This window comes from Acartia tonsa, chromosome 1 (assembly GCF_053477335.1).
Source record: "Acartia tonsa isolate MP-2025a chromosome 1, ASM5347733v1, whole genome shotgun sequence".
In the NCBI taxonomy this organism is placed as follows: Eukaryota; Metazoa; Arthropoda; class Copepoda; order Calanoida; family Acartiidae; genus Acartia; species Acartia tonsa.
In genome coordinates, this window is record NC_137260.1 from 23,505,655 (window position 1) to 23,529,463 (window position 23,809).

Sequence of the window (23,809 nt, forward strand, 5' to 3'; positions counted from 1 at the left end):
CAAAGTTTCATACTAACGTTTTCTTATTCGTTGACTTCACACTTTTGGGGATTTTATTAAATTTTCATTAGTTGTTTTATTAAGTTGAGTGTCCAAACGATTCAACCACTAATTTATGTAATCTACAGAAGGTATAATTTGGTGTATCATTGGGGAATTGGATGTACAAAATTTTATCGGGCATTGTTTATCACTCTAGCTCCTTGATTTTATGCTCTTATTGATATGACAATCAAAAAAATATCAGTTCACATGTATTCTGCATATATTCTGTATGAGGGAGGGGGATAAAAAAAAGAGTAATGAACAATTTTTCCATTTTTTACCCTCCTTGGGGGGGAAAATATGTGGGAGGGATAAAAAATTAATAAAAAATGAATGAAAACTTTTTCATTACCACACCCCCCCCCCCCCCCCACCCTACTTGTGGAAAAAAACTAGGGGGGGGGGAATTAAATATTTTTTAGCAGGGGAAAATGAATCTCGTGCAGAATATACACCCCTGTTCCATTGTCTGTTGAATGTGTGTACATTGAGATACTGCGTAGATACTATCTTTACAGTGATCATTAGAGGAACAGCGCTTACTAATATTATGAATAATCAATGTGAAAATTACAGGTCAAAGATTCTCGTTAATTTTGTGTTTTTTTTTCGTTGAATCATCTTGTAGATCTAGAGGAAATTTTTTATTTTGATGGTGGGTACTTCCACCCACCAAAGAGAAATTGTTTTTTTTTTAAAAACCTACCCCCCCTCCAAAAAAAATTGAAGATAAAATATTAAATCTTTCTATTTAAAACAAAAATAAAAGGTGGTTGGTAACCGCTAGTTAACCATAAAGCTCCAGACATATGTACTTATAAGGATTAAAACTTCAGAAATGTTACTGACTTGTTTTTTCAACCAATGGAAGGTTTTCATCTTGGCAGGTAAACCAAACAAAATGAAGCGAAGTTACTTTTTTATGTTGTCCCGTGTCCGTCCCTCTGTCTGTAACACACTGTTGGCTTTGCCATTATAAAATCTTTTGTTGAAACATAAGTAAAGGGGTGGGGGGGGGGGGGGTTAATGCAACCAACTCGTAATCAGTGAGCAAATGGCACTTAGAATTCGAATTTCGATCTAAAATTTTGCATAGGCAATCCTTGGTAGGTCTATTTTCCCTAAATCGAACAAAAAGTTTAGTAGAGAAGCTACTCTATAATTTGAAATGTCCGTCTGTCCGTCCGTCTTAGTTTGGGGGAAACGTAAATTTCTCGGCTCCTATTAAAGATAAAAGGCTGAAATTTTTTGACAACATTCCTATTATTAAGGAGCACAATTAACTATAAAACATCAATGGCGGTCGGACCGCTTTTTAGCAGGTTTTAGGCTATTTTTGTATTTTTCACATTTTTCTCCATATCTTTGGTGTTTAAGGTCCGTTTTTTTTAAATTTTTGTAGTTAAACATATCAAATTAAATTTCCCGTTGTTTTGAGCATCCACTATGTAATTTACTTTAACCATCAGTCAGTTTATCATAGTACTGAAATATAAATATTAAGAAATTAAAAACAAATGTTGAAAAGGTTTCGTGATTTTTTCCTAATATACATGCTTTTGACAACTAATATCTAAATTCTTATTTAATTGTTTGTGCTTCGCTACTTATGGATGTTGTCATCCTTGTTTGGCTATTATTAGGGAAAATCTTGTCATAAATTATGTAGGAATTAACTTTTTGAAACATATTTTTGCTTTAAATCATGTGAAATGATACAAAAAAAATTAGATTTCTAGTACCAGCAACTACCGGCTGGAAACCTTTGAAAACGTTTTGGAGCAGTAAAGAGTATTATATGGAGTTAGGTTTCGTGATGATTAGCCGTGAAAATAGCCAAAAAATGTTCGATTTAGGAAAAATAGACCTATCAAGGATTACTCATGCAAAATTTCAGATCGAAATTCGAATTCTAAGTGCCATTTGCTCACTGATTACGAGATGGTTGCATTAAAAAAAACCCTTACTTTTTGAGCATTCCTTGTAGAAAAAAAAGGTTTTTAGTTTACGCATTGACGCAATCTGTAGATATTTATTTTGCTTCTAATTTGATTTGCCGATTTAAATATGTTTTTTTTTCTTCCATATTTACTTTTTTATCTCACTCACAATTTCTTATTTTATCTAAGATCATCTTTAATCTTGTCTAATTTATGTTTAGTGAGCTTGGTCAGTATGCTGAAACAAGATTCCGTAGTCTGAAAGCTAATAAGAGGTGATGTTTAGCCATATTATCTTCAATTTAAGCTATGAGTAAAAAAAGAAGAATGGATGGTTGTAGGCTAATTTTCTGCCCCTCTTTTACCCCCTGTAAGTAGATATGCCCTGATGCTATGGGGCGCAGCAGCTAGGTTGATAAAAAGTCATTTATAGATGGTTTTATTTCTAACTTACAGGAAATAATAACGTCCAAAACGACCTTAAAATTAATATATCAATTTTTGTTTATTATTGAATTTGATAAAATAAAATTAATGATATAAAATATTTTGGTTTTATTTGATTAAAGCTATATAAAAGTAGAAGGATGTGTGTCTATTTGTTAAGTAACAATAGTTTTTCAGTTTATTATATGGAAATAGACCGTTGCCAAATTATAATATTACTTTAAAAAATCATTTTTAGCTAATCTGGAGCCGGAGCCGTTTTTAACGAAAAATACGGCTCCGGCTCCACCAAAAATGTTGCTGCTCCGGCTCCGAAACACTGCCTTCGCAGTATAGTAATAAATATAAGGTATTACATAGTACATATGTATGTACAGAAATGTTCGTCTTTTAGGAATTCCTTCTTAAGTTTTACGGATTATGGTGCCAGATTGACCATTTAGATCTTCTATTTCTATATTTTAGGCGCATCGAATACTCTGAATCAAGCTCTGACTCTGAGACAGAAGAGGGTAGAAACATAAATCTGGATGTTGTCCAGGATGACGACAGAGAACTGTCAAGTCTCAGGGATGGCCTCCGCCCGGATCTTTCCAGCATTCATGTCATATCAGGTGCCTACAAGGGGGGGGGGGGAAGTTCTGCCACTTTCGCGTAAACAGTGTGCAGTGGACTAGGTATTGATTTTAGATTATAGGTTATTTAGGATAAAAGTTTACTTTTGGGTATTAGTTCACGTATATTTAATCATTTTTTGAATAGGTCTCCAGGTTCAGGTGCTGCAGGCTGGAAGGTCGTTTCTGGACAGGTAAAAAAATAAAAAAAATTTTGTTTGAAGAGTTAGAGAGCAACTTATAAAACAAAATATGCTTCTTTTTGAATGTTATTAACATATCTGCAGAAAAAATTAAATTCGGCCTACAGGTTCAGGTGCTGCAGGCCTCCAGGTACACTCTGGACAGGTAAAAATTAAAAAAAATTATTTGAAGAGTTAGAGGTACACTTATTAAATCAAATATGCATCTTTTTGAATGTTATTACCATATTAGAAGAAAAAATGACAATCGGCCTCCAGGTTCAGGTGCTGCAGGCCTCCAGGTACACTCTGGACAGGTAAAAATTTAGTTTTCTTATTTGAAGAGTTAGAGGTACACTTATTTAACCAAATATGCATCTTTATGGATGTTATCATCATATTTGCAGAAAAATTTAAAATCGGCCTCCAGGTTCAGGTGCTGCAGGCCTCCAGGTACACTCTGGACAGGTAAAAATTAAAATTTCTTATTTGAAGAGTTTGATGTACACTTACTTAACCAAATATGCATCTTTTTGGATGTTATTACCATATTTGAAGAAAAAATGACAATCGGCCTCCAGGTTCAGGTGCTGCAGGCCTCCAGGTACACTCTGGACAGGTAAAAATTAAGTTTTCTTATTTGAAGAGTTAGAGGTACACTTATTTAACCAAATATGCATCTTTTTGGATGTTATTACCATATTTGAAGAAAAAATGACAATCGGCCTCCAGGTTCAGGTGCTGCAGGCCTCCAGGTACACTCTGGACAGGTAAAAATTAAGTTTTCTTATTTGAAGAGTTAGAGGTACACTTATTTAACCAAATATGCATCTTTATGGATGTTATCATCATATTTGCAGAAAAATTTAAAATCGGCCTCCAGGTTCAGGTGCTGCAGGCCTCCAGGTACACTCTGGACAGGTAAAAATTAAAATTTCTTATTTGAAGAGTTTGATGTACACTTATTTAACCAAATATGCATCTTTTTGGATGTTATTACCATTACCAGGTAAAAATTAAGTTTTCTTATTTGAAGAGTTAGAGATACACTTATTAAACCAAATATGCAACTTATTGGATGTTATTACCATATTTGAAGGTAAATTGACAATCGGCCTCCAGGTTCAGGTGCTGCAGGCCTCCAGGTACACTCTGGACAGGCAGTTATAATATTTTTTGATACTTTTTGATTTGGACACCTTACCTGGATCCTGGTGACCACTGGTGACTGCTTGTGGCCGCTGGCGAGGTAAATTCCAATAAAGGTAATATTTGATATTAGAGGAAAGGTTTCTAAATAGAAAATTATTAAAATATAATAATATGACAAAATTTATTAAGTAGGTCTTCTATTTTTGTTCCAGGCAGGCTCTAGGTAGCCTCCAGGAGCCTGCTGGACAGGTTTAAAAAATCAATTTTATAATTTGTTTTATTTAGATGAAAGGTTTGAGTTGTGCTCCAGATAGGGTCAAGGTGGCCTCCAGGAGCAAATTTTATGCTCTAATTTTTTATATAAAGTTTCTTTTCTATTTCTACATAGTATACCTTTCTTTTAAATAAAAGATTACACATTTGATTTACCTGTCCAGCAGGCTCTTGGAGGCCGCCTACAGCCTGTCTGGAGCCTTAAATTCTATATTATACTAAATTATTATAATTTAGCCATTTTCTTTTTAGAAACCATTCCTATAAATTCAAAAATAACCATTTAGGATTTTTTAACTGGCTACCAACAACCAGCAGTCAACAGGATCCAGGTAAGGTTTCCAAATTAAAAAGTATTAAAAAATATTTTATCTGCCTGTCCAGAGTTGACCTGGAGGCCTCCAGTACCTGAACCTGGAGACTGATTGTCAATTTATCTTCAAATATGATAATAACATCCAAAAACACGCATATTTTGTTTTATAAGTGTACCTCTAACTCTTCAAATAAGAAAACTTAATTTTTACCGTCCAGAGTGTACCTGGAGGCCTGCAGCACCTGAACTTGGAGGCCGATTGTCATTTTTTCTTCAAATATGGTAATAACATCCAAAAAGATGCATATTTGGTTAAATAAGTGTACATCAAACTCTTCAAATAAGAAATTTTAATTTTTACCTGTCCAGAGTGTACCTGGAGGCCTGCAGCACCTGAACCTGGAGGCCGATTTTAAATTTTTCTGCAAATAAGATGATAACATCCATAAAGATGCATATTTGGTTAAATAAGTGTACCTCTAACTCTTCAAATAAGAAAACTTAATTTTTACCTGTCCAGAGTGTACCTGGAGGCCTGCAGCACCTGAACCTGGAGGCCGATTGTCATTTTTTCTTCTAATATGGTAATAACATTCAAAAAGATGCATATTTGGTTTAATAAGTGTACCTCTAACTCTTCAAATATTTTTTTTTAATTTTTACCTGTCCAGAGTGTACCTGGAGGCCTGCAGCACCTGAACCTGGAGGCCGAATTTAACTTTTTCTGCAGATATGTTAATAACATTCAAAAAGAAGCATATTTTGTTTTATAAGTTGCTCTCTAACTCTTCAAACAAAAATTTTTTAATTTTTTTACCTGTCCAGAAACGACCTTCCAGCCTGCAGCACCTGAACCTGGAGACCTATTCAAAAAATGATTAAATATACGTGAACTAATACCCAAAAGTAAACTTTTATCCTAAATAACCTATAATCTAAAATCAATACCTAGTCCACTGCACACTGTTTACGCGAAAGTGGCAGAACTTCCCCCCCCCCCCCTTATTTACTCAAGCAAACCCACTCTTTGATTGCTTAACTTTTGTCTGTAAGTCCTTAGGTTTCTGTGTTTTTTTGCCTTTCTAAAGCCCGGATCAAATCAACTTGAAAGTTAGAGTTACAGTAAATTTCCAGACATGTTGTCTGATAATCCGTTTTCTAAATTGAAGCTATTATTATTTCACTGTTTAGTTCATGACCAACTCTATAAAATAAATTACATTACGTTTCCATTGCAGGTCTGCAAGTGGATGATATCCCAGGATATCTGCAGGATGAACAGGAATCACAACTTCGTCAGGTATTATAACTGTGGAGAGAAAGGAGGCTTTAGGAACAAAATTATAAAAATCGGTCAAACTCAAAGGGGTGTGATCAACTTTTACAAGTTTTAGTTCGAAAAAATCTCCCATTTTCATCCCGGAATTCATGATTGACATTTAAAAGAAAAGTCACAAAAAATGTTAGGCTAGTGGCGTGTATAGAGTTTTACAAGGGGGTGTCAACATTTCCCTTTCTGTGCGCTTATGATTCAACTTCTTTTTTTTTCAGGATCTTGAACAGGGAGTATCAGAGCTGCGTGATGCCCCAGCAGCTAGAATTGATCAGGTAAAATAATTTGTCATTGTTTGTCAATGTCTAAGCTCTTTCTTAGATTTTAATAATTTATAACCATGGTATGAACGCACGACCTGCAAATTTATCGCAATTTCTCTCAATATTTTTTTGCCCTTTTTGTGATGCCTCGATGGATTAATCAAATTTTCCAGATACTTAATCAGGGTGACCACCATGTACGTTATGTTCAATATGTTCATATTGAACACCACTTTTAGGTTTTTTGGTACGTTTTTGTTCGTTATTGATTTTTGTGTACAATATGAACATTTTAGCATACGTTATTGTTCGTTTTCCTGTAATGTATGATTAGTATTAGAAATCATTAGGTAATGTATTTGTATTTCATAAAAACTACCAAAAAATTTCTCCGCGCTTCGCGCGCCATTTTACTAATTTATCCTGGGATTTATGAAGTCATAGTGAGGCTTCCATAAAATAAAAAACTCAGCTCAATCAAGCATTTCAGTACTGCAGTAAATATAAAAAAATTCTCTAAGCTAATTACAAACCTTACCAGGACATATGAGAAGTTACACTTTAAAAGAGTATCATATTTGTTCATCAGTTAGCGAGATAATTTTTTAGTTGATTTTTATGTTTTCATGTACTTATAGGAATGAGATACTACATTCTATAATACTAAGTAGAACAATGTCTGTCTGTCTATCCGTCTTTCTTAAGCTTAAGATCTCGGTAACCGCTGAACCAATTGGGTTCTACTCTTTGGGTAATATACCTATACTGGTCCTGTTGTGGTTTCAGGCTAAAAAAGCAAAGAATTCCCCCCTCCAAAAAAAATTTCCCATTATTTTTTTTTTGTAAAATATAACAAGTGAGGTGTGGAAACTCACTTTAAAAAAAAACTTTACAATACCTCTTTGGGCGATGTCCCTAGAGGCTAGGGGCGAAGATGCTGTAATATGTAATGGTACTTAAATAAATGAATATAAACCTCATTATTAGTTGGTACTATTTACATGATTAAACTGTGGTAAATTTTCTTATGGGAGGTAAATAAGTGGGGGTAGTTCAAACCTAAAACAGATTTCAGGGGGTAGAAAAATTTCCGGCGCGCGCCATTTAACGATTTAATGTAATTTACATATAAGAGTAAAACACTAGATAGAGAAAGGGTTAAATAACTGTATCTTCCCATCGCAACCACCTTGTGCAACCCTTCTATTGGGTCATTGAAAATCAACCAATGCTGTCACTTATATTAACACAGCCAAGTAGCAGAAAATAATTTAGAAGCAAAGCAGACGAAAGAGGTCTTTGAAAAAGAAAGGGAGGTAGTTGGCTGTATATACATCTATACTATAGAGATCTGTTATTTACATAAACTTTTAATTATGTCTTCCCATATTTTTACATGAGTGGGACACTTTCACTGGTGTGTTATTTATTTTGTTTACAAAAAGAAAAAAATTTTCTTTTTTTTTGTGAGGGGGGGGGGGCCTTCCCCCAGATAATATAGTTTAAAACCACTACAGGACCAGTAGGTATATTCCATGAAGAGTAGATCCCAATCAGTTCATCGTTTACTGAGATCTTAAGCTTCAGACAGACGGAAAGACATAGTTATACTTTGTATTATAGATATATGTATTTGTGTCTTATGATACGTTATTGTACGTTATTTTTTCAAAAAGTGTACGTTATTGTGTTCATTGTAATTTTTTTGTAGTACGTTATTTTCAATATTAATATCAAAAAGGCAGTGGTCGCTCTGTTTATGACTATGTAGTAGTTTTCGACGGCTGCAAAATTTATTATCGATAACTTTAAAATGCAAGGATTGATCTTTGGTAAAATCTATTCTATTGATTACGATGCTACAATAAAACCAAATAAAACTGAACGCAATATTACAACTTTTACCTCTGGACTTTTAAAAATCTTAATTCATAGGGCCAACTGAGTGTCCATGGAAGCCCTGCAGCTGGCGAACGAGGTCGTAAGGACAGTGATCTTCCGTCTATGCTTGGCAGTCGTGTATCAGGGATGGAGTGGCTATGAACTGTTGTGATTTAGTTTTTGTGTTAGTATTAACTCGTGTTTTTTTATGAGCAAATTACATAATTAATTTATTAAAGACCATACGGACATAACCTAAGTGTAGGTTAGATGCATTATGTGCATTGCATTTTGACAAACATACCACTCTGATACCGCCTTTGTCAGATGAAGCAGCAGAGACCCGCCGTACCAGCGATATCCTTGATTCCGAGATTGGCGGCGGTTTGAATGTTACTGGACCTGCAGGATTACATATCACTGGTAGGAATTAAAACTTTTTTGTAAAGAGGAATTGCCATAATGGTGGTAGGTTTAAACTGATCTTCATAATTGTAAAAGGTTAGTTCTTTTAGGCTTACAGACCATAAAGTTTCTAGGGTTGCATAGAAAATATTCTTACGTAGTTATTGGGTTTTTTTTATACCTTTTTGAATAAAAGTCTTTTAGTGTTCACTTCTTCCACCAATTTTCAATTCTTTCTCGTCATTTCTATGGCTTTTGGGGAAAAGTTTCTGTTTGTTTGTGTGTTCGTTTTGCTAATAGACACTGCACTAAAAATAATCTAAAGACACACTCACTTAATCAGCCAATAAGAAACTATATTCTCATCAAATTTTTTTCGCATTTATTTTAGTTTTTATTAATATCGAGTTGAGTTTAGAGGGCAATATAATTTCTGCATTTTAAAGGTTTTTACACGGGTGTATATTCTGCACAAGATTCATTTTTTTCCACTGCTACAAATTTTTTATTTCCCCCTACCCCCTAGTTTTTGCCACCTAGGAGAGGGGGGGGGGGAATGAAAAAATATTTAAAGAACTCTCTATTTTATTCATATTATTCCCCCCACCGATATGGTTTTTTTTTACCATGAAAGGTAATGGAAAAAATGTTTCTATGGGTTTATATGTATTTACACATTTAATCTGTTTTTTTTTTCATTTTAAAAAGACATCAGTTTTCATGAAAACTATTTTTGCTCACATCTATACTTTTGTTATAGGTGAACATTCCCACATGGAGGTTGACGAGGCACCAACAATGAATGTGACACCCACAGTTGGTGAAAATATGGATGTTCATATGCCTCAGGGTAGGTTTCAGTTGTATTATAAAAATGACAAAGTTTTCATAAAATATCAAGTATAGCTCCGAAAAGCTAATATTTTCATATTTTATTTTAATCTGGCTTCCTAAGACCTGTTTACACAGGAAGATTTAATTTATGGATTTTTAGATTTTTTGGTCTTTTTAAATGTACTGATGACGTTTCCGAATATCTCCGCTTTCTTTTCCTTTTAACATTGACAGTTATTAAAGTCAAGGACATATGTACATACTCCATTAATAGAGTGGCTGTTCTACTTTTAAAAAATTTAATATATTTTTCATGCATGAGACATTCGAGTATTTTTAGAAATACTAAAAATAAGGGTTAATTTTCTTTGTAAATTTAAACTAACATTTATTATTTAGATGAACAGGCTAATGATGATGATATGAATGCCATTCTTGGCAATGTAGACGAGCAGGAACAAATACTTCTTTTAAACTAATAATTTACCTATTAATGACTAGCAGTTTTAGTTTAAAAAAAACATTATCTTTGTTGGATTGGGGTTTTATTATTTAGGTATATTGGCATTTTTCTTGTGAGGTTGTCAGTACCTTCCCCCATAGTTTTAAACCTTCAAAACCTACTAGAAGAACCACTTTGAATAAGATCCTTAACGGTTCAGCGGTTATCGAGATACGATACAGGTAGACACACATATAGACAAGAATGATGCTACTTTTGTATAGGGATTAGAATTAGAACTGAGTTAATGATGAAATTTTAATAGGGTGTCTGGATGATTAGTTCTGTATGATTCTAGCAATAAATAATTTCTTTATGCCGAGTTATTGTTGTTTTTACTTAAGATTATTTCATGCATCATCCCAAAACAAAAAAAGATTTTTTTTTTAAAAGTATTTAATGGGTTGTCAAAACTGTCCTAAAGATTTATTCAAAGTATTGATTCTCAGATTGAGGAACCGGCAGCGGCTGTTGATCCGTACGCCAATGACCGGCTGCTGGAAGTAAGAATCAGCGGCCCCATGACCTCTGCCGGAAATCTTCTGGATAGGCTGAAGGATATGAATTCCAGACGCGGCGGAATTATCACATTTGACTCAGGTACACTACTGCAGGGGACTAGCAGGCACGGTAGAGAGCAAGTCATGTCAAGTACATTCAAGTTGTGCTATTAGGCTTTTTTGGTTGTTGACATAAGGGATGGGGGAAGTTTTGGCACATTTGCGTAAACAGTGAGTATAGGATTTATCTTTGGACTGAGAGGATAGGTTATTAGAGATCAAATCATTCTTATATGATGACATTTCCCAGGTTTTAAGATTTTTTAGATAGGACTCCAGGTAGTCTCTGGACAGGTACATATTTTTTTTAAAAGAAGAGTTAGAGTTCAACTTTAAAAACAAAAGATGCACATCTTGTTTTATAAGTTAACATCTAACTCTTCAAAAAAAAATTATTATTACCCGTCCAGAGACCACCTGGTAGCCTGCATCTCCTGAACCTGGAGGTGTACCTAAAAAATCTTCAAAAATGTTCTTATCTTTAATAACCTATCCTCTCAGTCCAAAGATAAAGCTTATGCACACTGCTTACTCAAATGTGTCAAGACTAACCCTCCCCCCCCCCCCCTCTTAGTTTCACTTAAATAGGACTGAATGGCCGAGATAAAAAAAAAGTACCTACCATGGTCTTAAAATAATAAAATTAAAAAAAAAATAAGTTGCTAGGTATTAAAAAAGATTAAATGATAAGACAAAATAGCGAACACCCTTGCGATAGCTAAAGATGTTGTGAATAGTAATAATGTAAACATTATCATTAATATACCTACATACAATTTTTGCTGTATTTAATGATATTTAAAGATTTTTAAACAGAGAAACAGTGTAAAATTGTCTCCGCTCGTGTAATGTGAAGCATATGACAAAACACGTTTTTTAAGTCAGCTATGAATAGTTGAAATTCTTAGGATTGGTCTAGACTTCTGGAAATAATATCCTCGAAAAATTCCGTCGCTGGTATTTATCTGTTAGAATTTCCTTTTAAATGTTGACGAATTTTGGGGTTAGATTGTCCATCTAGATATATTATGTATATTCCTTTTAGTTTGTCCACCATGTGTAACTGGCAAGGCTGAGGCAGCCGTCACTTTCTTCAACATCCTCAAACTTCAGAAACTTAGATTTATTGAGTGCGAGCAGGATCAACTGACTGACCCTGTCAATATTCAACTACATCTACAGGTCTGGCGCTCTTTTTTTGTACCTTTTTTACTAGCTACAAAATTGTAATTAAATTGTGTATTCGCTACTTGTGGTAAAATATTTTCTTGTTATTTTTCGCAGCTTCAGCCTTCTTTACATGTCGGTATGGCTGTCTGTTTGCCAACCAATAAGAATTATAAAAATTTTACATTTCTTTGCTGTTACTTTTGCTATCGAAAGCTATTCGTTATATGTCTGACAAACAATGATTGAATAGCAAGCTTATCTTACTCTGTACTTAAGGCTTGTCCACACGTCCTTCCGTAATTTCGTATGTATAAGTATTTTATCTAAAACTCACCACTCTGTTTTCTTTACTTATTACTTCTTAGTTATTCGTATAATTACGCATATTACATAGTCTATATCATTGTCCTTCTGGTTTTCACATCGCTGTGTAAGTTAGCTTAACCGTTCTAATCTTGTTGTTCTTGTTTAGGATGGTTCTGAGTATGGAAGTGTTTCTGATGGATTTACTGCTTCCTCGGGTAATTTTTAAAAGCAAAGCTTTTCTGCAATTAGGGTCGGTCAGTCCGTCTGGCACTGTCACCTTTTTTCGTTAATTTTACTAGGCTAAAGTTGTCTTTTCCATTTCATTTTGCATGATTCTTATATAACAGTTTGTTAGGTACGACTTAGAAAGCGCAGAAACTTAGTTATTATTTTTACTTTTTGACAACAAATTTGTTTATGTTAAAATTATCCTATTCATCTGACTTTTGGAATACCCCTTTGAAATTGGGAGGGGGGGGGGGTTAAACACATCATTTTGGACATCCCTGGGTAAACATCTATACTGGGGGTGTATTCAGTCCCTGAATTTTTAGAATGTGGGAACCATTTATTTTGATTTAAATGGTACATATGATTTTCATTTAAATTCATTTTTTGGACCCGTGAGAAAATTTTTTTAACGTGAGAACTATTTAATTTTCATTGAATTTCATTTTTTGCAAGTGTGGGAAAAAACGGGAGAAAAAATATGTTTTAGTATAAAGAAATGTTCTATCAGTTTCAAACCTTTTTCATTCGATAGATCATACTGACTTTGGAAAAACTGTCAGACCGATTTTTGAAATTCAATCTGTGAAAAAAGATATTCAAGTTTTAATTTTTTGTTTTGAAAATATTATTTTACATGTATTGACGCCATCTTGGATTATGATAATTTTTTTTGTTAGAAGATTTTTTTTCTAAAATATTTTACAAAAATTAACTTTTTACAATAAAAAAAATCTTTGAACTTAAATGGACCAATAATTCAAAGATTTTTTCTCTTTGATTTTGAAGATTTTCATGATTTTTATTTTTAATGTCAAATAAAAACACAACAGTGAAAAAATGAAAATTAAATGAAAAAACGTTTTATGATTTTATTCAAGAAATTATTTGCTAACATCACCTTTTTGTTGCAATAGAATGTTATTTAAGCAAACAAAATTTAGCATAAATGAATATTTAAATCCCTCTGTATTAAATGATGCGCTAACGCTCGATCATTTAATACCTTGGGATTTAAATATCCATTTATGCTAAATTTTGTTTGCTTAAATAACTCATTTAATTGTCTGTACGAATGCCTTCTTAAAGTTAATACCTCTAACGATTTGATGTAAGGGGTTGCCAAAATTTTCGCAATCTCCCCTGGCAAAACTTTGCATGCCCTTGTTTTTTGGTCTAGGACAATCAATGGGCAAAATTTCTTGTTTATTATTCTTCCTTTCGTAGCTTCAATTTAAGGAAAGATTAATTTAGATTTTTATTGTTGGACAAGTTTACATGATTTATAGATAGCGTAGCCAATACCATTGTAAAATATGGCGAGATAGCATTAGGACGTAAATTATAAAAAAAAACTAGCAGCTACACTTATCAAAATAAAAGTAAAAATTATTAATCTTCTTATACTTGTAAGAAGCTTCACTGTAACATAGGTCCGGCTGTTAGTGAGACCCTTACAAAAAGACAGACAGACATCCTCTTACTTTTATATAAGGATTAAAATGTATTAACTAGGTTTTCTAATTTCAGATTAAAAAGAAAGTTGAATAAAGTTTTGGAAGAACAATCATGGAAATTATATGTGATATTATTCTAGTATTTTAGTTTTGAATTTTAATGTTTTTTTCTCTTAATTTTAGGTAAATTCTGAATGTTTTTCAAATCTATAAAAATATTTTTAGAAAATTTTCCTTAAGGTAGTGTAATTTATTTAACCCTTAACGGTCGGCTAGGGGCCGACTGTTCAGGGTTAAGGGAAGGGGGGGGGGGGTGATACAAAGTTGAAAACTTTGCTCTTGAATTGCCAAAATTAAAATTGCATTTAATATTATATAATGTATAATATAATTGTATTTCTCGTAAAAAAAGTTTAAACAAAGCTACAAAAAGCATTCTTAGTTACAAATACAAAAACTTAAAAATTATTAAATTTTTTACTTTAGTTGATATTTTCAACCATTATTATAATTAGACTCCTGCAAATAAGTTTGTGTGCTTATATGAAATTTTCTTGTTATAAATGACAGTACAAATACCAGTGAAGCAGATTTTTTTATTATGACTTTGTATATAATTATGTTAATTTTTGTTATGTTACTTTTTAGATATTTTAATAAATTTTTAGTGGATAAAAAGGTATTGATATTTGACTTGTTCAGCCGCTCTACAAGTTGGGTCAGATTGACTGAGAGTTGGAATTTTTTTTTGAATATCTCCATATTGTTGGGCACAGGATGCCAACAAACCTGACAGGGTCATCCAGGTAAAGAACAAAAATACTTTTTTGACTTAAACAAAACATTTTATCTTACCAAAATACTAAAATATTCTCTAGTAGTAAATCCTTATATGAAATATAAGTGTTAGTCAATTTCAGGTTCCAGGTCCTGATCTTCCAGGTCTCCAGAAATCTTTAAAAGCCTCCTGTGACCGCAATTCTTGACTTAGACACTTCATATAAACTTAAACTTTTCTTACATGGTCATAACATAATAAAAAATTTTAAAGGTGCGGCGGCTGGCAGCTGCAAAGAACAGCTGTGTCCGGCGAAATTGATGTTTTGAAATTTCTAACATAAAGATAAACATTTTTCATTTATGCGTAGAAGTGGACAAATAATATACCTGGATATTATGACAGGGGAAAAGTTGTAGATAATTTAGATTGCTAACAAGGAACTCGTTTATTGGTCAGTTCGTTCATCTAGTAGGGGGGAATCGTTACTTTATCCCGCTGATTATTTCAATTTACTAGAGAACATGAAAATCAGGTGTTAGATCAAATTAATAAATATCCATTTTCGTCGGTTTTATTTTTTTACTGCTCTACGACTTTTTAGGACGGAGGACATTTAAGTTAAACTACATATACTGAAAATAAATAATTTAAACCATTTTTGTTAACGCCCAAGGCTAACAAAACTGGAATCGATTTTCCGACTTTTATTTTAATATTCGTGGGAAAATGTCTGTAATATGATGCTATACATAATTTTTCAGTACGGCAAAGAGCCAGTTCTAATCTAGCGAAAATTAATCGGTTTAAAAACCATCTACTGAATTTTAAAAAATTGCATGAACCCGGAATTAAGAAATCAAAAAGACAAATCAGCGAAATGAAAATATTTGTTTAAAACTTATAATTTTCACCTTTTGTGTTTGTTCCTTGGACCGTAGCATTTTTTTTTAAAATGGTGTACCATTATTTCCCCTTTTCGTATTGTCGCTGAAGCCATAAACGCATTGGACTTCATATGCGTCTTTAATCTTTTACCAAAAAAAAAAACATTTGAACATAATTATTTCCTCTCAGAAATTTGAAAATATTGAAGCATATCGATTATCGAAGTAGGAATATTTTTCCTTGACACTAATTAGTAATCAATATGAATAATTTTGAATCAATATTGGATGATTGAAATTGATATATATTGATGCTATCAGTGGCGTGTAGAGGATATTGACACCTCCCTTAAACCAAAATCGAGAGGGGTGTATTACTGACAACAGAGGTGTCTTTTTTTAGTGTTAGGGGTGTGGATACAACCTGTTTCCCTGTTTGGAAAATTGAGGCGAGAAGCGCGAAAATTTACTCCCCCCTCCTTTAAGTTTATGGAGAGTGTCTTTTTTGGCGTTATCTTCTTTTTTGCAAACAAACACGCGCCTCACTATTTGTTTTTATAGTAGTAGGGAATTTTTATCCTTCTGAGTTTATGTAATCATTTGGTTGAAATATTCTGATTTTAGCGGTTCAACATAATTTTTTGATGGGGAAGTGATGGTACACCATTTATAGTTCCTCTTTCATAATTGCAAATTATTGGTGTATTCAGTTTCTCCAGTTTTCAAAATCGAAGCTTTTCCATAATTAGGGTCGGTCTGTCCGTTGGTCCAAGACAGATGCAATCTTTTAAGTTAATTTATGCATGTTAGTATTGTACTATCGATTTCAAACTTTGCATTTAGAAAGCGTAGCAAATCTATAATCGTTACCAGAATGTCCATTTTAAACATTGATTTTTAACTTTTTAAACAAATTTTTATGTGATATAATCCGATTGATCTGATTTTTGGAATACTGATTCCTATGACAACAAAGTAAAACAAATTTACTTACAATTTTGTTTAGAATTTTATAAAGTTATATTTTGATTATTCAGTTCTGACACTCTACAAGTATTAATGTTAGTTTGTTACCGTTATAGAGCTTCGCTTTTATGGATGTTGTTATTCATGTTTAGTAAAGCTTCTCAACAAGGTAGTCCAAGCTGTTCATTTTTTTAAGGGTTGGTACAAAATCCCGAAGGGGGGGGGGGGTGGATTATTACAAGCGTTCTTTAATTTTTTTGTTACGCCCCCCTTTGATTTTATAGGGATGTGACCTTTTTAACTTGACATCCCGCCTGAATGTTTTTTTAGAGTTGTATAGACCCTTATCAAGGGAGTGGATGGGTAGGATATCTAGTGGATGGATACATCCCCTTATTTTGTCAGTGGGTGGATACACCCCTCCTTCTACACGCACCTAGTTACAAATAATATTCCTTTTCATTAACATTAAATCGCCGTCACTTATTTTTTAAAATCGATTTGATGTGCTTCGCTTTTAACGTTGTTGTTATCCTTGTAAATTTCTCGCATCAAAATGAAATGGTGGTTGATAAATTTATTGTCCGATTTTGTACAAATAATATTTCGTACATATTTTGTTGTTTTAAAAATACTGTTCAAACGAGGGTTACTAAAATATAAAAAGAATACGCCCCTAGAGGCCCCTAAGGGTCTTGAGGAGGAGGGAGTTGAATTCCAAGACCCAATTTTTGTATTTTAGATTTTTTTTAATGAAAAATTTAGCGGTACAAACAGACAGACAAATATCCTGTTACTATATTATAAGGATTTGCAGATAGAAATGGACAATGGGCAGTTTATTAAACTAGTCCCCAAAGTTTTATAGTAGCGCTTTCGTATTCGTTTTCTTCACAACTTTAGGGACTTTAAGTGAATTCTGATTGGTTGGATCCTTAAGTTGAGTGTCCATACGTGTCAACCATTAATTGAAATCTACAGAAGGGGTAATTTTATGTATCATAATTGGGGATGTACACCAATTTATCGGCCATTGTCTTACATTTAGGTCCTTGGGTTATTAGTCATTATACTTTTCAAAACCTTGAGTACATTTCTTGAGTACATTCTCGGTCTAAAGAGTGTGTATCATCAAAGAAATGACTCGCGACGATTGTTTTGGTTCAAAACTCTTGAACAAAGAATCCAAATATTTGATAATATAAATTTGCAACATTTTCCGCAGATTTGTCGTGAGAATTTTAAAATTTTCTCCAGAGTTTGATCTCATGTTTACTTAAGCAGTTGAATGTATGTATGTTTAGATCTCGGAAACGGCTGAAATAATCAATAAAAAATTTTTTTGCAAGAATAACCCCTAAACAATGAGCATCCAATACTTTTCTTGGTCCTTCTGTTAACAGACATTAGATTTCTATACTAAAAAAATGGATCATGAAAATAAAACAAAGGGTTTCGTCGTATTTTCACAGTAGCTTTTATCCTATTACTAGCCCCTCGTGGGGCTCCAACTCTACGGGCCTCATTTCCTAATTCTGCGGCCCAATCATTAACATTAGCCCAATCTAACCTAAAATAAACAAAAGCTACTGTGAAATACGACGAAACCCGCTACTTCGTTTTCTTTCCATGATCTAAAAATTTGTATGCTCGGCTGTTATTTTGTGATGATTCAGCAGACTGATGATCCTCTACTCTATAACTCACTTCGTCCGCTAGACTGTCTTTAATTTTAGTGATGACATCAAATCACAGTGCGTAAGAAGGAGCTTTGACTTTTGTGTCAGAACCTAAATTGGGACATAGTGCATTTCATTACCCTAGGTTAGGTAACTTAATTTCAATTTTCAATAAAATCTAAAATGCAGCCGTTTTTGAGAAAATTAGATTTGAAATTTTTAAGTTCAATTTTCATCTTATAGAAGTAACGGCATAATCATGACAAGAAAAGCAAAGATAATTTATTTGAAATTTTGAACAACTTTGCTTTTATAAAGTTGTTCATAAAACCACTCCTGAGGTGAGTTGATTTATGGCCATTTTTATCAGTTGCTTTGCTAAGGTCACGGAAATTCAGCCTTAAATAAATCATATATAGAGAGGTTTTATGAAAGATAATAATTACAAGCAATTAATTTTGTAATAATTATTAAATTTTTGACGGGGGAAAAGTCTTTCTGTAGATGAGTCATATCACATCTCTGAAGTTCAGCTGCCTTTTTAACAACCAGTTCAATTTGAGGAACTACCGCCGTCTTTTTACGTACAAATCAATAACATCAGCCGCCAGAAGATACAATATCCGCGGCAAAACTGCTCTTAAACCCGTGGCTGTCGATCCCTACAGTAAACCATGAATGAAAAGCCACTTTATAATGTTTAATTGTGTCTATAGTAATACTTGCTAAACCCATAATCTTACACTCACGATTTTCTCTGTATGTTAATTTTTAGTTAATGCCTAAAAAAATGAGTCATTCCTACCCTGTTAAAAAAGCTATTATTACATGTTATTTTTGTATGGAGAATTTTTGTTTAGAGCCCTATATACACCACAAGGATGACAACATCCATTAAAAGTACTGATTGACTTGAAAAATCAAAATTATTTTTTGTTGCATACAGTCCTTTTCAAGCGAATCTCTTAATATTACATACGGTAAAATAAACGAACACTTATAAAGTGACAGAAAATCAAAAAAGATATAAATATCCAATATAAATCCAATTTTCATTTCAGTTCGCAAATTTAAATCATCCAATGTTCCAGAAAATCAAATTATCTAGTTTTTCAAATGACTACAATTTATTTATGTTCCTTTGAAAAAGGTTTATTATTTTTTTTCTTCCGATTTGTATATATCCATTAATTTACTTTTTCCTCCTGCTACTTCGCTTTTCTTACCTCAACTTATACTAGCCTATAAAGGTCTCTTGAGGCATTGAGGGGGAGGACCGACCCTCACTTTTAAGTTTTAATTAATATTTGGGGATTTTTGTTCTATGCCAATTTCTCTTGGAAGTTGATCATCCTGTCTTTTTAATTTTAGTTTTAAAAAGAAAAGTAAAAAAAATGGAAGAGTGATACCAACAACCAAAATAGTTATGAATCTTCCCAGGACCTATTATATAAAAAGCTTCTTGTAAAGGAGAACCATAGCAGATCCTTTAAACAGAAAGATAAACATGCAGTTACTTTATAAGGATGTCAATTAGTTTCGTAACTTATAAATACATCCTTGGTTTGATAAACTAAGTTGAAAAGATATTTTGATTTACTTTCTGTGGAACTGACAATTTGCTAATTATGAAAATTATGCAGAAATAAAGGTACACCATATAAAAAACAGGGCAAGAGGTGATGAAATTTTAAAATTATTGTAGTTTCATAATAATTTAATAAATATTTCCATGGAAATCAAGGTTTAACGGTTAAATTGAACATTTCTTAACATCGTTTACACTTGAGCAGTAGGTTGTATGTCTTTAATTATCATGCAGTTTATAGTCAGGTAGGTTTTAGTATATTTACAATAAGCGCATAGGACCCTCAGGCCTCTATTGGCACTTGAAGAAGGATAGGGGTCAATTTTTTTAAGGGTGAAAGTATATAAGAAGCTTCACTGTAAAAGAGAACCAGCAGTTAACGAGATATTAGACTACAGACGGACATCCTGTTATATAAGTAAGGGGGGTGGAGATTAGGCTATAAAAGTTTTCCGGAATTTTAATAAATATAATAGATTTGAAATCTGCATAAAATTTTAAGGATTTTTTATAAAATTCGTTTTTTATATAATTCATTATTTAAAAGCGCAAATCCAATTTTAGTTAATAAATTTTGACCAATAGGATAGGTGGATTGGAAACTACCTGCGCTCTAATTGGTTGAATGATGTACGTCACTTAAGCTTCTCCAATCAGAGCGCAGATAGTTTTCAATCCACCAATCACAGATGTCAAAATTATTTAACTTAATTTGTATTTGCGCTTATAGATAAAGAATTATACAAAAAACGAATTTTATAAAAATTCCTTAAAATTTTATGCAGATTTCAAATCTATTATATTTATTAAAATTCCGGAAAACTTTTATAGCCTAGTGGAGATGGAATTGATAAAGCTTTGTTTCACGTCTGAATGAATTATGTATGTATTATTATATTATATTGTCTGATGTATTTAAACTGGAAATAACGAGAACAAAATAATAAGAAGCCAAAAAAAATTTTCTTTGTACAGAAGGAGAATTTATTCTTTTTATAATTTACTAGCGGCTGTGCTACTGTAATCTAAGGAGTAAGAAGAAGACAGAAAAATAGTCTAAAACTATTCTAAGGCTTTAATCTAATATTAAAACAATTTAAAACTATGTAATACCAATGTGAAGCCAGGGGCGTCCAAGCTTTTTTTTTGGGGGGGGCAAATTTTTTCACCCCCCCAAATTTTTTTTACCCAACTGCACCCCCAAATTCGTTTGGAGGGGGGGAATCCCCACTTTTAACCCCCTCCCTTGGACGTCTTTGTGTGAAGCTTCCCTAAAAAGCAAAACTAAATCAGTTCAGTAATTAAATAGATATAGAGAAAAAACATATTACTTTATATAATAGGTATTGTTCTTCTTTTTTAATTAAGTAAATAAACCTAGCTAAAAAAGTGTCCCTTTATTAAGTATTAAGAAATGGGCTTGGGCACATAACATACACACATACACAATACATTTATGTTATGAAACTTTAATCATGTATATCTATCTAACAAGCCATGGATAAATGGCCAATTAAGTATACACAAATATTGTTTTGTGTGTATTTATTTGTTCTAAATGCTTTGATCTCTTTTTTTTCAGAAAGGGTGTACGGTGTGAAATATTATTTCTAGGATTCTTAAGACCTAAATTGGTAAAGGCTTTTAATAATATTATCTCACAACTTTAATTTGGTCTGTATCTGAAGAATTAAACAAAATTATCCATTATATAAGGGGGGGGGGGCAAGTAAATATTTTTGGATACACAGGATGTTCTTGACCCCCAAATAGAATAATACACGGCACTAGTGTTGAAAAAAGACTATCCATAGAGAAACACACAGCTCAAAAGTAGGAATATATTTTGATTCGTTACATCTTATCCATGTCAACCTTCACAAAACTAACCATATTTCAAATAATTATAATAAAATCAGATACATAATTTCAAAAAGTAGATTATTTTACAGTAAAGTAACAAAAAAATGGTGGAAAAGTGCTTGAATATAACAAAGTACCTAGTTTAGTCATTTAGCAGCCATCTTTAAAATATAAAAGAAAAAATCATTATAATTGCCTTCTTATCTTTTCCTTTACTCTGAAAAGAAGATAGCAAGAAAACATAATAAAGATGACCCCCCCCCCCTCCCTATCTAGTAGACCTTTTGGAAAGACCAAAAAGACATTCTTTAACTTTATCTTAGTTACCTAATTTGTTTACAGTACATTGGATCTTAGAAAGAAAGCGAAGTTGAGGGTTTGGTCCTATTTTCACAGTAGTTTTTCTACTATTTCTAGTCCCTGTGGGTGGCTCCAACCATGCGAAGCAATCACTAACATTTACCTAACCTAAAATAACCTATCAAAAGCTACCGTGAAAATACGACAATACCCACTACTTCGTTGTCTTTCTATGATTCTACTTTTTAACTTTGACGATATTTGCTCATATTATTTCTCTGGTAAATTTCGAGTATTTAAACTTAGCCAATTCATTTTCCAATATATTTCATTATTATTTTTATTTTCTAAAGATATGTTTTATTTAATTTTGAGAAAGAATAAATATTTTTATGCCTGGCGAGTGAGCTGAATGATATGTCCTACGAACAGATGCAGCTGTTTTAAATAACAATTAGTACCTTCAAACAAAGGGCGCGCAATCAAAAGGTTGAGTTTTCTAAAGTCAAATAATGTAGTCTCCCTTTATCCCCATTCATCCATACATTACATATATTTCCCAGGGATCTACAGGGATAAGACAATGGCAGATAAATTGATGTACAATCTACATCCCCAATGATGATAAACAAAGTTACCCCTTCTGTAGATTACTATTAGTGGTTGAAACGTTTGGACACTCAACTTAATAAACCAACTAATAAAAATTTGATAAAAGTCATTAGAAAGTTGTTATTATAAAACTTTGGGGACTGATAAACAGCCTATTGTCCCCCTCTTCCCTGTATATTTCCACACTCCTTATATCATTATAGTCTTTGTTTAAGCTTTACGAAATGGAATCAAATCACGTAAGAAGTTTTGGCACAGTTTCTAAAATTGTTGCAGAAGTAGAATGACCCCCCCCCCCCCTACTCGCAAAATTAACATTTCAAAAAATATGTTTTCTTTAAGCTGGCGAATATAGAATTGCATCCACTCAGGATTCCCTTTAGCCATTATATAGGTTAAGTTGGGTTTAAGGTTAGTTTAGATTTATCATATTCATTTTAGGTTAGCCTAAAGCCTAGGCGCACCTGTGGGGATATGGGCTTAGAGGAATTTATTGCAGGACAACACATCCCTTCCATAAAACCGAATAATTTGTTTTTCCTTGGTTGATTTAAAAATTACCAAACAAATCAAAGAATGTCGGTGTTTTTTTCCACATTAAATTGACTAAGATGGGATATTGTCATAGTTTCTTCTTATTCGTCTTGCTAGCTGTCTTGTAGTCGGTATTGTCTAGTTAGTCAAGGTTATTTACGAGGTTTGGTTTTAAATATGTTTTATAGTCGGTATTGTCTATTTAGTCAAGGATATAAAAAGGTTTGGTTTTAAATATGTCTTGTAGTCTGTATTATCTGTTATTCATGGATATAAACATGGATATAAACATATAAATGTCTTGTAGTCAGTCTTGTCTAGCAAGTCAAGGTTGTATTCAAGGTTTAGTTTTATATTTATGTCTTGTGGTTAGACTTGTCAAGTTAGTCAAGATACAAGGTTTGGTCAATTACTTATAAAAGACAAATAATAAATTAATAAAACATTTTTTCAATTATACATTAAGTACAGCATCAAAGTAAAATACCTTTGGAATAAAATGAAATATTACTATTTTGTTTGAAAATTCAGATTTTATAAATTATGACATAAATATCCGACCTTCTTGAAAACCTTGTAACAACACGTAATGAGCGTCGCTTAATGTTCTTTGAAGATGCGCTGTGCGTCGTAAGCACACACTCACGCACGCACAAATTACGCTGCGTGCGCCGTAAAATACGCGCATTGAAAC

At 32.8% G+C, this 23,809-nt stretch overlaps 1 protein-coding gene across 4 annotated transcripts; it reads left to right on the forward strand.

Moving 5' to 3' along the window:
- The first annotated feature begins 821 nt into the window (after positions 1-821).
- Positions 822-14,586, forward strand: LOC145315337 (uncharacterized). 4 transcript variants are annotated; one of them, XR_013878051.1, is made up of 14 exons: positions 822-932; positions 2,207-2,260; positions 2,898-3,046; positions 6,208-6,269; positions 6,521-6,577; positions 8,501-8,587; positions 8,770-8,869; positions 9,612-9,701; positions 10,085-10,137; positions 10,634-10,787; positions 11,793-11,929; positions 12,390-12,438; positions 13,982-14,091; positions 14,395-14,586. XR_013878051.1 is itself a non-coding variant. In XM_080155347.1 (13 exons), the coding sequence occupies exons 1-13, from the start codon at positions 910-912 to the stop codon at positions 13,984-13,986; spliced, it is 1,020 nt and encodes a 339-aa protein (XP_080011473.1). In that variant the 5' UTR covers positions 822-909; the 3' UTR covers positions 13,987-14,185. The 4 variants fall into 4 exon arrangements, 1 of the variants encoding a protein (XP_080011473.1); XR_013878063.1 differs by having other exon boundaries at positions 14,424-14,586; XR_013878057.1 differs by having other exon boundaries at positions 14,479-14,586.
- Positions 14,587-23,809: the final 9,223 nt, after the last annotated feature.

Coding starts and splice junctions, on each gene's coding strand:
- LOC145315337 (XM_080155347.1), top strand. CDS start 910: ATGGAAGGTTTTCATCTTGGCAG. Junction 8,870..9,611: donor TGCAGGATTACATATCACTG/GTAGGAATTAAA, acceptor CTTTTGTTATAG/GTGAACATTCCCACATGGAG. Junction 10,788..11,792: donor AATTATCACATTTGACTCAG/GTACACTACTGC, acceptor TATTCCTTTTAG/TTTGTCCACCATGTGTAACT.